The 15,473-nt window shown below is 40.5% G+C and overlaps 1 protein-coding gene across 6 annotated transcripts in view; it reads right to left on the bottom strand.

Annotated features, from left to right (window-relative positions):
* Positions 1-15,473, bottom strand: part of SVIL (supervillin) — a 103,194-nt gene that overhangs the window by 63,380 nt on the left and 24,341 nt on the right. The window contains exons 6-14 of one of the 6 annotated variants that reach the window (XM_070428737.1): positions 11,992-12,891; positions 11,389-11,559; positions 10,698-10,732; positions 10,059-10,120; positions 9,653-9,792; positions 7,897-7,992; positions 5,447-5,690; positions 4,446-5,013; positions 3,098-3,323 (exon numbers count right to left, since the gene is read on the bottom strand). In XM_070428737.1, the coding sequence (XP_070284838.1) occupies positions 3,098-3,323; positions 4,446-5,013; positions 5,447-5,690; positions 7,897-7,992; positions 9,653-9,792; positions 10,059-10,120; positions 10,698-10,732; positions 11,389-11,559; positions 11,992-12,891 (2,442 nt within the window). The remainder of the gene's footprint in view (positions 1-3,097; positions 3,324-4,445; positions 5,014-5,446; positions 5,691-7,896; positions 7,993-9,652; positions 9,793-10,058; positions 10,121-10,697; positions 10,733-11,388; positions 11,560-11,991; positions 12,892-15,473) is intronic. The other 5 variants (XM_070428748.1, XM_070428766.1, XM_070428756.1 and 2 more) reach the window with 5 other exon arrangements.

Genomic DNA, 15,473 nt, shown 5'->3' with positions numbered 1-15,473 from the left:
ATATTCTGAAAGAGGAGGTGGAATAGCTGGAGTCCAGTCCTGCTGTCAGTTCTGGTCACCGTGTGACCCTTGTGGACACTGGAAATGAACCCCTCCTTTGGCCAAATGAGGCAGTCAGAGGAAGTCAGAATAAGGTTTAAAAGTTCTATTTTATCTGTCACCTCGAAAAAGAAAAGTAAACCCCCCAAAATTACATGGATAGCATTCTTATTTTGAATAGGTCAAGTTTCATTATCTCATTTTAACAGAAGGGATTACAAACCCAATTTAGAGGAAAGTAAATGGATTGTAAGGACATACAGTTTTGTTATTTCAGCAAAGTAAAAGTAAAATACCATAACAATCAGGGGGAGCCCAGATGGCGTGGCTCAATGGTTGATAGTCAATCTAGGAACCAGGAGTCACTATTTGATTCCAGGTCAGGGCACATGGTCAGATTGTGGACTCCATCCCTAGTGGGGGTGTGGAGGGCAGGAGGCAGCCCATCAATGATTCTCTCTCATCATTGATGTTTCTATCTCTCTCCATCTCCCTTCTTCTCTGAAACAGATCATGGGGGATCACTGGCAATATATTTTGTATTAGCATAATTTGTTATAAACACAGCTGCTAAATAAAGTGCCCCTCATCCCTTTTCAAACATCATGCAGGCACACTTTGTTTTTCTGTGCTTCACAGATATTGCATGCTTTACAAGTTGAAGGCAAGACCCTCCACCAGTGAAAGAATTAGGGCTCTATTGTGATACTTGCTTTATGGCAGTGGTCTGGAACCAAACCCACCATAAATCTGAAGTGTGCCTGTATATTTAACAATTAAACTGAATAGCAGGATATTTAACAAGCATTCCTTACTGTTATGGTTCTGAACAGTTTGGGGTCACCCTTGGAGACGGAGAGAGGTTCTGTTTCCCACTCGCCAGAAAGTGCCTGTGCACACACAGTTGATTGAACCTTTCCCAGCAGTTCCCAGAAACCCTGCAGCCATCCTTGAACTCCTCAGTCATCCACAAAGCCTAGGTTAAGAAGCTGCACCTTTATAGCATCTCAAATTTTCTAAAATGAGAGTTTTATAGTAGGAATCAAACTGCTTTCAGAAAGATACAAATACATTAAAATTTATTAAAAATAGCAAATAAATCAATAATTATCACACCATGGATAGACATAAAACTTCACCAAAAGTCCTAAGTCCCAACAGATAGATTATGTACTCCAAGATGGGGAAATACCCCTTAAAAGCCTTTGAGAGAAGGAGTATCTTAGTATTTTCCATTGGAATTTTACCCCAGAAATACTTTTTGATCTATAGAACATCAGAACTGCATATAAGTGATATTTTCATTAATATCCTTAAATGAAATCTCTTTCATCTCACCTAACCGGTTATCAATAGTTGGATCTCTGGGACCCAACTTCTTTGAGCCAGGTGTCCACAGAGGATTCAGGCCAAACAGTTTCCCATATTCAGGACATCAGTCCTCTCACTTAGTTTATCCCGTCAGCCCTTCACTGATGCCTCCTCAGTCTAGTAAGTCTAATTTATTGTGAATTTTAAATAAGATCTAACAACCTTAATAATGCATTTGTTGAAAATGGCATCATCTAGTTAATATTTTAGGAATATTGTTCAAAAGCTCGGCTGGAAAAACAGAGTGAAGAATTTTCATTGTAGTTGGATATATCTATGTAAATAAGAGTGAGCAGAGTCTAACAGAGCAAGAACACTTCTGGGTGGTGGGAGGTGCTAAGGAAGTCTAGGTAGGCAGAACTGTAAGTAACTGATGGTAGAAACAATTCTGCTCATCACACCGGGAAATTGACAAGACCTTTCTTGCTGCAGTGTTCCTATCACTATTACATCTTTTGCTACTTCATTCAACTGAAGGTTAACAAGGAAAATACAACTTGAAATATTTAGCTCCCGCTCTCTGTTTCTGTCCCATTTAAATATATCCTATCCTATCAATCCTCCATCATTCTTTTGAATTAAATGATGTTATGATGTTGATACTCAAATTTAAACTTTCAGAGCTATTACCTGGTACAAAATTTCTAAAAGCAGTTCATAAAAGGCATCTAATTTATTTTCTGTAAAACAAACAAAACTTAGATTTTAATCCCAAAAATTTATATTCTAAATGACCCTGGTCAGTGTAGCTCAGTTGGAGCATTGTCCCAAACACCAAAAGGTGGCAATTTGGATTCCCAGTCAGGGCACATACCCAGGTCCCATGTATGATCACCCATCGGGGAGTGTGCGGGAGGCAACTGATTGATGTTTCTCTCACATTGATGTTTTTCTCTCTCTATCTACCTCTCCCTAAAAATCAATAATACCAGTACATACTGATTTTCTAAATGAACTTACCTTCATTTTAAATGAATGTATCTTCAGTCCCTCAAATAAATATACAAATATTTATTTGTTTATATACTTACTAGAGGCCTGGAGCACGAATTCTTGCACAGGTGGGGTCTGGCTGGCCCACCCTGATGGGGGCCGATGGGGTCAGGCCAGCTGGGGGTAGGCTACTAGGGGTGGGGCTGGTTGGGGGGAGGGGCCACAGGAGGTTGAGGTGGACCAATCGGGACCCCAATAGGGCCGGCTGGCCGCCGCTGTGCACGTCATAGTGACCGGTCATTTTGGTCGGTTGCCTTTTATATATATAGATTTTATATAAACACTGAGTACATTAAATTTGATGCCATCTGGATCTGAAAGGGAAAGAGCCAAGCTCTCTGTTCCCATCACTGGTTAGTCAAAAATTTTAATACAAAAAATAAAATAAAACTGTAAACAAATGAAGCAAGCAAATGTCTGTTTCTGTGGTTTCCTCATATGAGTCTGGAACTGGCCCTCATCCAGCCTTACCCGAGCAGGAGGGTAACAATTGAATTGATACCCCTACCCCAGGAACTCCCTAGTCACTGCAATTCACTCTTGACTTCCCCAAAGAATTCTAATATAACAACACATCTCCTTATGTAGCTAGACTCACGATTTCATCCCTTTGCCCATTACTCAGATCTCTCCTTAAAAGTAAGTTGTAATTCCTCCCTAATAGAATTACTTTACAGTCATTAAGTCTAATTACCTTTCTTTAATTGACATGGTTTTGCTGGGTGAATCAAGGCTGCCCTCCACTGTTGGCATTCTGATCTCTCCAGCAGCAAACATCGCACATGGATTCTTATAGTGCTTTTCCTGTGGTAGCTCTGCAGGCTCTTGTTGCTTCCAGGACGCTGGGGCTGCAGCTTGAACAACACTGTTTCCAGCAACTGTGCTGCTCTGCTCAGAAGTGGGTTCCCCGAACTCTGACACTGGGAAGGAAAGGAGTGACGTCAGCACTTACTCCTCCACGCAAGCATTCTTCCAGCTGTTCACCCCCCAACAGTCCTGCATTTGCAGTGTAATCTGTGGGCACATAGCCGGCTACCCAATCCACTGGAATTTATGCTAATCTGTGGCAACTATATGCTGTGAGAAAACCAAACTTCCCAGTGGGCTACTCCATACAGCAAAAAATTGATCTTTTCCTGTGTGTAAGACACAGGAAGTTAGCTTTAACTGTAAACTACAAAATGTTTCTGTTAGGTTTGATCGAACAATTGAATTGATACCCCTACCCCAGGAACTGGCTTTTTAGGTCATTTCACTATGGATGTTCCCTTTGCTGAGACCACATTTCACTTGGGGTGACCACATTCTGTTATCTCCCCTCTGGGTATGCATAAAGAAGTCTCCGCCCAGAAAAAGCCTGCCAAAAGTCCTTTAAAAGCCGCCAACTCCTGTCACTGGGGGCTGGAGCCATCCAGGCTCAGCCACCTGGTGTGCAGATGATTGAATAAATTCGTAATCCCTCACCATTCTGGCCTCGTGCACTCCTCCTTTGGTGACCTAACAGTTTCTACTCCTCCAGATTGTACTTTTGAATGTGCCATAGCCACAAGCCAAAACCACTATTATAACTTACTATCATTTTATGTAAATGAAAAAAGAGAAAGTACCTTGCAAAAGAGCTTGCTAGCCTACATACGAGGAATGCAGAAGAAGAGCCTGGAAATCCACAGCCTGGGTTCAAATCCTGCTCCCCTGCACTTACCCAGCCCTGGACATTTGGGGTCATCAACTCATAAAAGGGGCCAACAGAGCTAGCAGTTGACAAGGCTGTTATGTGTTTTAATGTGACCAAAGATGTCAAATACCCTTATCAAGATGTGTGTAAGAGCTTCAGGTATTTTTATTGCTAACAAATTTATAATCCACCAAATAAGTGAAATTCAAGAGGAAGAAAAGTCTGGGGGAGAGTAGGACCCACACTAAAATTTTAATCAGCTAGTTATAAAGTGCCTTTATAATTTAATTAGAAACAATCATAAATACATGCAAACAATCCAGCAGAAACTAAAAACCCAGTCGGTTTAGGAGCAGTAGCAACTTACCTCTCAGTGAAAACTTCCTCTTTGTGACATTTTCCATGTCCACCTTCTCTTCAAAGGGCTGCCTGCCCTTCAAGTCTGGGTTCCCTTGTGTGGTGCTTTTGGCAGTGGAAAACTCCTCATCGCCAGGGTGGGAGACAGGGGCATTTGGTGGCTCTAGGCTTCCTTTTCTCAGAACATCATATTTAGGTTCTTTATGGCTGTCTCCTTTCTGGACTGGATTGAGGATAGGGTAGGATGGCTCTTCTTCCTCAAAGGATCCATTTTTAACACCACCATCTCTACCTGTCAAGATTCTCTTGCTTTCCGTCTCTCCATAATCTCTAAACATACCTTTGCTCCCACTGTCCTCTACTGAAGGCTGACAGGATTGGGGCTTCAGAGTGCTTCTAATCGAAGAATCTACATTTTCTATGGAAGAAGGAAACTTATAGCCAGTGACACTTGTGTTGTCATCCATGGATGGCTTTGTCCGAAGGTCCCCTGCGTACATAGGAGTGATTGTAGATGCCATGGTGGACACAGAAGTGTTAACAGTGGGCGAGAAAGGAATGAGCTTTCCACTTTGTACCTGGGAGGACAGAGTGAAAAGGAAAAAGCTGATTTAAAAATAATTTCTATATAAACCCCAATGTATGGATTGACCTACTGAAATACTACATTTGGTGCAGTTTTACTGCTTGTCTTGTGGGAAACCAATGCTAGCCACAGTTACACAATGCATCCCATTAATCAAATCATCTGGGTGAAAAGCAGACTGGGTGTCCTATTTTTCTCTCCCAAACAGGAACAATCCAGATGATTTCAGCAAGCAAATTACAAAAACAAGTAAAGAGAAACATACTTGGCATGGTGACTTTCTTAGGAATGAAGTCGTTACCAAGTCATCTACAACAGTGTTCAGGTACACCACCTTCATTATATCACTAACCGGAGATAACCCGGTGCTCCTATAGTTTAAGAACATGTACAAGAAAACTGGAATTTGATGACAGTGTACCCACCTGTTCCACCTCTCCAAGCGTTACCGGCTGAGTTTGATAGCGAGCATTCATTCTCCTCTGTCTCGTGTCTATTCTGTTTCGGGTAGAAATAGCCTTTGAGACTGGCTGGGACAATTTGTTAAACAAGGCCAACTTCTCTGCCAAGCTTAGAGTGGAGGAATCAGGTTCACCTTGTTCAGCAGAATCTTTGCCCTCATTTGCCTGGTCTCTGGCTAAAGCCTTTTGGTGAGCAGATGCCTGTAATCTGAAAGGGAAAAATAGTCAGTAACACAAATGAAAACAAACACAAGCCCACTGCTAATTTTATGTTAACTTTCTTTCAAGTGTCAGTTTTGAAAAGGGCTTTATTTTTGCCCAGATACATTTAAGATAGGTGCAGGCAGTTGTTTGGTTATTAAAGGAGACCTTAAAAGCAGAGTAGTTGGGGTACACTAGCTTTGTCAATTTCACAAAGGGCAGATTTTTAGCTCTGAATTATCTCTAAAAATTGAATTTCCTGTTTTAAGAAATGGAGGTCAGCCGGAACCGGTTTGGCTCAGTGGATAGAGCGTCGGCCTGCGGACTGAAGGGTCCCAGGTTCGATTCCGGTCAAGGGCATGTACCTGGGTTGCGGGCACATCCCCAGTAGGAGATGTGCAGGAGGCAGCTGGTCGATGTTTCTCTCTCATCGATGTTTCTAACTCTCTATCTCTCTCCCTTCCTCTCTGTAAAAAATCAATAAAATAAAAAAAAATAAAAAAAAAAGAAATGGAGGTCAGCTTGGACAAACCTTATTTTTGAGAAAAAACTTGTATTGTTAGTATCAATAATAAATAAGGCTAAAAGGAATCTTAAGGCATCAGCTATGGCATATTTAGACCTTATCTTGATATGTGGCTCAGGAGATGTTTTTTTCATTTAAAATAATTAGCAAATAGAATAATCATGCTGTCCACAACATAATCCACAACACAATGTATTGATTTTCACTTGTTAAACACAAATGGCTTAATTTTAAGATTCTTTCACTCCTTCACTCTAGCACAGTGGTTCTCAACCTTGGCTGCACATTAGAATCACCTGGGAATCTTTTTAAAATCCTGATTTCTGAGCCTCATCCTCCGGAAATTCTGTTTCTTTGTTATGGGGTGGGGCCACAACATTAGTAACAAAGAAACAGAATTTCCGGAGGATGAGGCCCAGAAATCAGGATTTTAAAAAGATTCCCAGGTGATTCTAATGTGCAGCCAAGGTTGAGAACCACTGCTAGCACTTTCTCTCATAGATTTAAATCATTGGCTGATAGGGCTCTTGTGTTCTACTTTATGTACTTCTGTACTGGCTGAAATTTTATAGTGAGTGTGTATTTTTATAATTAGACATTAGAGATTAAAAACACAAAAACTCTCCAGCGGAAAAAAATCTAATTCCCAGTAACTTGAAACATAAAGGAAATTTCAGACAATGGTAAGTCCCTCTGGCTCTCAGGCAGAGAAGACTTCCAGTTACATGGCCACGGTGACTCCCCAAAGTCCCCAGAGAAGACTTCCAGTTACATGGCCACGGTGGCTTTCAGGCAGAGAAGACTTCCAGTTACATGGCCACGGTGACTGCCACTGGCAAACCCAATTCTCAGTCCAGTAAACAGTATATTCTGCCCTGACTCCAATTAATTACCACTTCACATGTTGTCCCAGACAAAACAGCAGCGTCAGTGTTCCAGAACACCAATGAAGATGGCAATAGGCACTCTGTCTTGGTGTCTTCCCCGAGGTCAACAGGTGAACTGGGAGGGCAACCTCAACCTCCTTCTCAAGTGAGGTCTCAGGTTCTGGGCTGTGCCAGCTTTATTTCTGCACTGTCATTTTATTTCTTTTAGTCTTATTTTTAGCCTTTGTATTTTGGCCCATAATAGCAAAATAGAAGGGCTATTTACATACCTTAAGGACATAATTTTAAAACATGATAATGAAACATCTTTCAGACACTATAAATTCTTAATATCCTAATTCCCAAATATAAAGGCATTGTCTATAATTAGAAACAGATAGGATTGTTTTTAACACCTATTTGTGTCTACATGTTTTTTTAAAAATCCTGAGTATTATCAGAATTTCAACATTCACATTAACTCCCATTTTCTATTAATCTTTATTAAATGCTAGTACTTTAGATTGAAGAATGACATTTCTTAGGGATGGCGATGTTTATGAAAAACAGAAACAAAGCAAATGGATAAGTGAATTAGTGTGATCCTTGTTCCAACACATCATGGATGCAGGTAGATGAGATGTTTCCTCATGCAGGCCTACATGAAGCTATCAGTGTCTTGAACTATGACAAAACATTCCTGGAACAACTCACTGCACTAACTTGTTGTCAAAGAAATGAACGCCATTCAAGATTTTCAGACTCGTCTGTAGTCTACCACCTTTGCCCTCAGGCCACATGCTGCTATTGCTGTCCAGTACCTGGCAGGCTGCACAGTGCTCTTAGCTACAGTGGGACTAGGAAGTCTTGTCAATACAGGGTGGGTGGCCACAGAGCACGAAGCAGGGAGAGGTTCACTTTAAAGCAATTGCCAAAGAAGGAACATTCATAAGGAGAGAGAAGAAAAGAAGCATTAAGGAAAGCATAGTTTTCCATCCAGAAATGTGAAATCAAATATTTTTTTAAGAATTATTTATTCATTACTTTGGGAAAACCAGTAAAGAACTTGAAAAGCAATAACAAACTTAGGAAATAACAGACAGAGACTACTCAAAGTAAATGGAATGAGAATAGGCTATCTTTAGAAGAAATGACCTGGTTTAAAAAAGTAATTTAAAAGAAAGCTAATGTTAACCACCAGGATATCAGTAGATTATACCCATTTTTTAAATGTTTTTCTCAATCTGTATTTTTTAAAAGAATCAGTGTCCTCATATAATCTATGGGCACATCAAAGTAGACTCAGTGAGCCTTACATGGTAATAATTTTTGCTTATTTACCATTTTGCTTCCATGGGTAGGTGTTTTGTGTTTATATGGCCACTCAGATATTAAAAAAATAAAATTTAAATTTAAAAAACTGATTTGCTAAGAGTTCCTCATGGGTATTGGATGTATTTATCCACAAATATACCAAAATGTTGAGGAATAGCTAAGGAAAGAAGTGAAGGCAGCTGACCAAAAAGCAGGTTCACAGGAGTGAGAGGCACTCCATTTTTTCAAAAAGTGTGTGTGTGTGTGTGTGTGTGTGTGTGTGTGTCTGTGTGTATGTCCAGGAGAAGCACAAAAACAATTTTTTAAAAACTAATAAAAGTAGCCCTGGCCAGTGTGCTCACTGGTTAGAGCATCGGCCCATGCACTGAGGATTAAGGGTTCAATTCCCAGTCAAGGGCATGTACCTGGGTTGCAAGCTCGATCCCCAACCCTAGCCAGGCGCCTGAGGGAGGCAACCAATCGATGTGTCTCTCTCACATCGATGTTTCTCTCTCTCACCCGCTTCCTCCATTCCTCCTACTCTCTCTAAAAATCAATGGGAAAAGTATCCTCAGGTGAGGATTAATAACAACAACAAAAAAAACAACCAATAAAAGTTTTTACTTGATGGAAGTGATTATCCCTGAATGAATGAATAAATGAATGAATGAATTACTTTGGGAAATCCATTCTGAACATATTAGAACACACTGCTCAAAAATTACTTCATATTGTTTAAAGGGTTATCAAACTTCCAATTAATTTTTTAAATTTTTGATTATATAAAAACAAAAAGAATCCTTCACTTTTCGAGATATATACACAAATATTAATGGGAGAAATGATATCTTGGGTTTGCTTGAAAATAATACAAGAGAAAAGGGGAAGTGTATGGGAATATACTGTAGGTACAGCAGGAGTTGATGACTGACTGTTGAAACTGGGTGATGAGTACATAGGGTTCATTATATTAATATATTTACTTTCATTTTGTAAATTTTCCATTGTAAAAGAGATAAAAAATGCAGAGACAAAAAAATTAAACAAAATTCCTCTTCGTGTTTTTCTAGTAGATACAATAGATAACACATCCCAGTATGAGGTTCAGAGAGATCCCAGTAAGAAAAATTCCTAAACACCTACTTCTCTATGGCTTCTGACTAAACCATCTCCCAATCGCCTCGTTTTCTTTATTCGTCTTCAAATGTTTTTTTTTAAAAAGAAGACATTACAGCCAAGGCCAAAGGGCAGAAGGGGACTCACGTGGCTGCCATGACCACCTCCTCGGAGGTCACGGGCTGGGTGTGGGATCTGTCCTGCAGACGCCGCAGCCTCTGCTCCACGGCCGCACTTCTCGAACCTCGCTTTGGAACATTTTTCTCATCAAATGACTTTTCCATTTCCTGAGATCAGAAACATTGTGGAATCCTCATGAATTCGAGAAAAGGAAATTGGGGCAGCAAAATGTTTCTACCTTGTTCCCCTGCCCTGGGAAATACCCAAGATGTTTGAATCAGTATAGGAAATGAACATTTGTGCTGTGTCAGCTGGTGGTCACATCAGTCGAGGATCTGAAGAGAGGTGAGCCACAGAGGGCCAGGTGCAGGACACAGTGGATGCCTCCCTCAGGAGGGGGCAGTTGCTACTCAAACGCTTCAGCACATCTTACCCGGAAAAGCAGCCTCTTGGCAGCAACACTCAGTTTGGCTCGTTCATCTACCTTTTCTTCATCTGTAAGTAAAAAGCCATAAAATAAAAACTAGACATCATTTTAAAAAATGCATGTAAAGATTCTAAAAAGTTCCTCAAGGCTGACCTGGAAACCCTTTGAATATAAGAATGGAAGTACCAAAAATTACAGTTGGCAGTATTTTCCCTTTGCAGGGAGCCTATTCTGCTCAGTGAAAAGGTGCTCATTTCCATTGTAATTAACCAAACAAAATTCTGTCTGGATAGTAATTCTCTATTGTTCTATTTGACAAGTTGAGATTTAATAATAGTTTTTTAGGGGAAAGAATGGCTCTTCCTTATTATTCAACAGCAGTAGCAGCAATAACAAGAAACCTACTTCTTTGGAGCAAATCAGTTGTTTTATTATTGCTGACTCATCAATTTTCTAACTCTCTCAAAGATAACAGAAAGATCCTCTGAAAACCCAAACTAGGTTTTGTTATATTGACAGAAAGAATGCCTGCAAAAGAGTAAGAAATAGGTATGCATGATAATCTCATTCTCAAAAAAGCAAAAATCGTATTTAAATCTAATCTGGGGGAGATGATAAAGAAGCAAAAGGAAAACAGATACTTGCCCTCAGCAGTTGGCATTTCTGAATTTGAAGTAGACCTAGGAAAGACATTAACAAGTAATAATAAAAAATTAGCTGGTGGGAGTAGAAGGTCCATATAAATGATCATAAAAATAAAAATGCAATTAAAATTTCTTAAAGAATATCATCCTGATAGTAATTGTAGTTGTGAATATATATGTACAGTTAACAGACACCATGGAGTGCATGTGCACACAGCCCAGCCAAGTGGACACCTTGTGGAGACAAACCAGAAGCAAATGTGACTTATTCAACATGACTGATGATAATTTTTTAGACAAACCTTATCATTTCCAGGGATAATCAAGTGATAATATAAAACTCAAATAAAACAAGCAGGTAGACATTTTAAAAATGAATATTCCTCAGTTATTTTAAAATATGGTGAATACTCCACTTGGATTCTAACTTAACAAGGACATAAAAAATTAAAAACATTAAATGAAGAAAAAATTTTCTTCTTGTAGTTTGAGTGCAATTTAAAACAATATCTTGGGATTCTGTTGTCAAGGACAACATTCATTAAAAATACATTTATATAAACCAAGTAAATATCCCTTATCGATTAGATGGATGAACTATGGAATCACCACATCCCATTTAAACAGCATCAGGACCATCCTTGTGATGAAAATCCTGTATGAGTTAAGTTCCTAGACATACATGTGCCTACCTATCTGATTCCTTTCGTTCTGCTGAGGTTATAGGTTGAGTTCTAAATCTCTCAGAAGTTTTTCTACTTTCACCAGGAGAAAAATAGCGTCGTGGTTTCTGGGACCCTCTCTCCCGTTCCACACTGGTAGGCAAGCCAACTCCTTTGGTTGACCTCTCAAGCCGTGATTGGCTTTTAGAATCATCAGGAGAGAGGATATAGCAGGGGACCAGGGAGATGAGAGAGAGAGAGAGAGAGGGAGAGAGAGAGAGAGAGAGAGAGAGAGAGAGAGAGAGAGAGAGAGAGAGAGAGAGAGAGAGAAAATAAAGCAAAGGTTTATGCATCTCAGTGAGTCACGGCACAGACACCACCAAATCCCGCTACATCCCTTTCCCATGCATGCAAAGGAGATGGAGCATTCCAGAGACCCAATCCTCCAGCTCCCTGTTAGTAGGCAAAGCAGAATGGTAGTTTTGGAGCCAAGTCCTATATGGTCTGCCCTGCACACTTGTGAGCTAAGCTTAAATGTGACTCAATGCAGGACACAATACAACTTGAGAAATTAATAATTTTGCCAAGGACGTGCAAGTGACACATTGGGAGGACTTTTGAAACATCACCTACAATTCAGGTTTCTTGCTGGCATTGGCAGACTCCAGAAATGCACTTCGGAGCTGGGCGACAGAGACCTTGGTGTCCAGCACGCTCAGCTCCGAGTGGGGCCCCTCAGCTTTGGGACCCTGCAGCTCCAGCTGTCCCTCTGCAGTTGGGTGCTTACTCTTCAGGGCTTGGAGCTGAGGGGGGGCCATGTAGTCAGACAGGGAGCGGGTGAGGACCTTGCGCTTCCTTCTAGGTGCTTCTTTTTTGTGACCTGTCACTCTGGCATCTTGGGATACAGGCTCACTCTGAATATAGGAAACCATTTCACTCCTGCCCATTCTCTCAGTGAACTGGTGCTGAGCTTGAGGTGGGTGTGAAAGACTTTCTGGCTCCTTCCGATGTTCTAAGGTGACGGTGCCAAGAGCGGCAGGCTTACCAAAGTCCTCATTTCCAGAAGTGTCCTCGCGGCTTCTCTCAAGCCCCCCATCCTCTAAAGCCAATAGTGCTTTCCTGCTTTTCTCGAGAGCTTCAGTGAGGGGCACGTCGTCTTCTGCTTGTGATTCACAAATATGGAGAATGGGGGTATCTCTTCTCTCACCTTCGAGAACCTTCAGGGCGGGAGGCTTTATGACATTCTGGGTGGCTGATCCCACCCAGCTGCACTCAGACACACTTTCTGGGGTTTCTGAGGTCACCAGCATGGCAGAGTGCACGGGATCTGCTGGTTGGACATAGCCACGGATCGGCTGTCGTGCAGAGCTGGCTGCCTTGCTCGTGACCCTATCGAAGGCCGAGTTTTCTGAATGAAAGGACAGGTAATGCCCTGGCATGGGCTGACGTCTCCTGTGACTTAAGGACTCTGAGGCAAGTTCAGGGCTGCTGCGAGCACTCTCCTCTTTCACCAATTTTTCTCTAACTTTAACTCTTTAAGAAAGAAAAAGGTTTAAGTTGCAAAGAGCAGTAACTACTTAACAGGAAGGAAGCATGCGTGCATCATGGATTACCAGTCAACGGAAATAAAACCAAGGAGGGAACAATTTGTGGAGAAGCATTTTGGGTAGTTAATATCAGAAGCCCACTGCTTGCAAAATGAATGATTTTGAATTGAGTTTTCAAATGTGTATTCAAATGCCAGGGTGGTGCAAAACTAACTCTACCCTCAAAGCTCAGTGGTCAGATGCTGTCCTGGGAGAGAATGGATGCCTTCCAACTAAATGGATACCCAGAAGCCACAGAAAAATCCCTGAATACACACCAGTAGTATGCACAAGGGCACAATGGGGCTGATGCTGTGAACAGTAAGCTTTCTGCATGTACAGGCCTAGCATATGACTGTGTGTAGTTTCCAGGCATACCTACACCTACTGACCAAATGTGATTTCATCATCTTCTGGAAATGTAAGAGTACTCATGATTACTTTATTCCTGAGTTCAAGATACAACAAATAATCACCTCTTTCAAGCACACAACTCAACATTCACAAGCTTTTCATGCAATGCAGACTGCATTCATTCATTCAGAAAACATGTCACCAGTTTAGTCATCATTACTAATGGGTGTCCCAAAATTCACGCAAAAAGTAATTTTGATAGAAAACACAGGTTTATAATTAAAAATTGTAAATTTTTTATTGATTCATAAAGTATACAGTATAGGGTGAGTATGGAATAGCACATCAGGTAAATGGCCTCCACGGTTTTGCTGGCACATACGCACTCTTTTGTTGAAATTTTCCATGACCGAAATGCGGCTGCTCAGGCAATAACAGTTAATGGTGCTCGCTATGTCGACATGATAATCCAGTTTTTTGTGCCTAAATTGCAAGATATGGATGTGGATGACATGTGTTTCAACAAGATGGTGCCACATGCCATACAGCCTGAGAAACAATTCAATTATTGCATGAGTCATTTCCTGGTCGTGTAATTTCCCATTTTGGTGATCAGAATTGGCCGCCCAGATCATGCGATTTAACGCTGTTGGACTTTTTTCTTTGGGGTTTTTTTGAAGTCTAAGGTTTATGCCAACAAGCCCACGACCACCCACACCTTGAAGGAGGAAATTGAGCGCTGTATCAATGAAATTCAGCCACATTTATGCAAAACGGTCATGGAAAATGTCAACAAAAGAGTGCATATGTGCCAGCAAAGCCATGGAGGCCATTTACCCGATATGCTATTCCATACATAACCCTATACTGTATACTTTATGAATCAATAAAAAATTTACAATTTTTAATTATAAACCTGTATTTTCTATCAAAATTACTTCTTGCGTGAATTTTGGGACACCCTTTACTAAGTAGCACTCAGAAGAATATTAGAGAAAAGATAATTGTTGAAAGAATTAATAAACTGAACATTTTTTCTCCTCTGAAATAGCAATTCCTATTAGGCTGTTAGCTAAAAAGTAATGTAAAAAGGGATTACTCTGGTTGTTTCTGACAGCAAAACTCGAATCCATTATAAAAGCTACTTTTCTGTTTCCACCACTGCAGAAACAAAGTAGCCAAGAGCTCTGGCGGTGGGGCCCAAGGAGACCTCTGCTCAAAGCCTGGCTCAGCTGGTTCTAGTTGTGTGGTCTCAGGCACTTACCTGCCTTAGTGCTTTATCTTTTAAAGGGAAAGAATAGTGACAAAATGTATGTAACTTGATATTTGCAAAACACATGGCTTTAATAGTCCTAACTAGTTCTTATTTTTATTTTTTGAAATACCACATAATGAGAAACAAGAAACCATTTTAACTGCTTAGGAATGGATTACTAACTGGGGATAATTTTTAAAAGCAAAGTATGCCTTTGAAGTAGGAAAAGTGATTTCTTGGGGAATGTAAAACCTTTATTTACTTAAGATTAGTCATCAAAAATAATTCTTTTTGATATATACCTTTAGGAAGAGACTATTTCCTTAAATGACCAATTCACTCTGCTAACTTTGATGTGAACACCTCCGTTTTCCAACATAAGATTCAGAATATCTATATATACTTCATTAAAGAAAAACAAAGACACACGAAGGGCAGTTACTATGAACAATTTGTGGGAAAAGAGATTCTGAGTTGTTATTTTTCTCAGACTAGCTAGTGTTGGATGTTTTTATATTTACAAGCTTTGTTAATCAAAAGAAGACTGAAATGTGGTTCAACTTTTCCTGTGGAATGTGTCCTTCTAAACAGAGACAATCTGAATGTTGTCCTCAGCTGAGAACAAAGACTGTTAGAAACTCAATATATGGGTGCTTTGTCTTGCCAATGACTTATTCATTCTTACTCCTTCCGCCTCTCCCTGCCTCCAATCTGAAAAATGAAATGATAGGGGGTTTTGTCTGCTTTTAAAACCACAGGCACTCTATTTAACTATGGAGAATTAACTATTGGTTTAGAGATGAGGAGACATGAAAACAAGGAGGCCGAGTAGCTGGTGAAGGAGTGTTGATAAGATGGGACACCAGCTGAGTTGCTGGCCTCAGGAGGAGAGCAACCCAGAGGTGCCAGGTAGACTGGCA

This window comes from Myotis yumanensis, unplaced genomic scaffold, assembly GCF_028538775.1.
Source record: "Myotis yumanensis isolate MYYU_CA2020_CCGP unplaced genomic scaffold, mMyoYum1.0.hap1 SCAF_1, whole genome shotgun sequence".
Taxonomy (NCBI): domain Eukaryota; kingdom Metazoa; phylum Chordata; class Mammalia; order Chiroptera; family Vespertilionidae; genus Myotis; species Myotis yumanensis.
The sequence above is the reverse complement of the archived record's forward strand: the minus strand, read 5'-3'. Positions and strand labels throughout refer to the sequence as shown.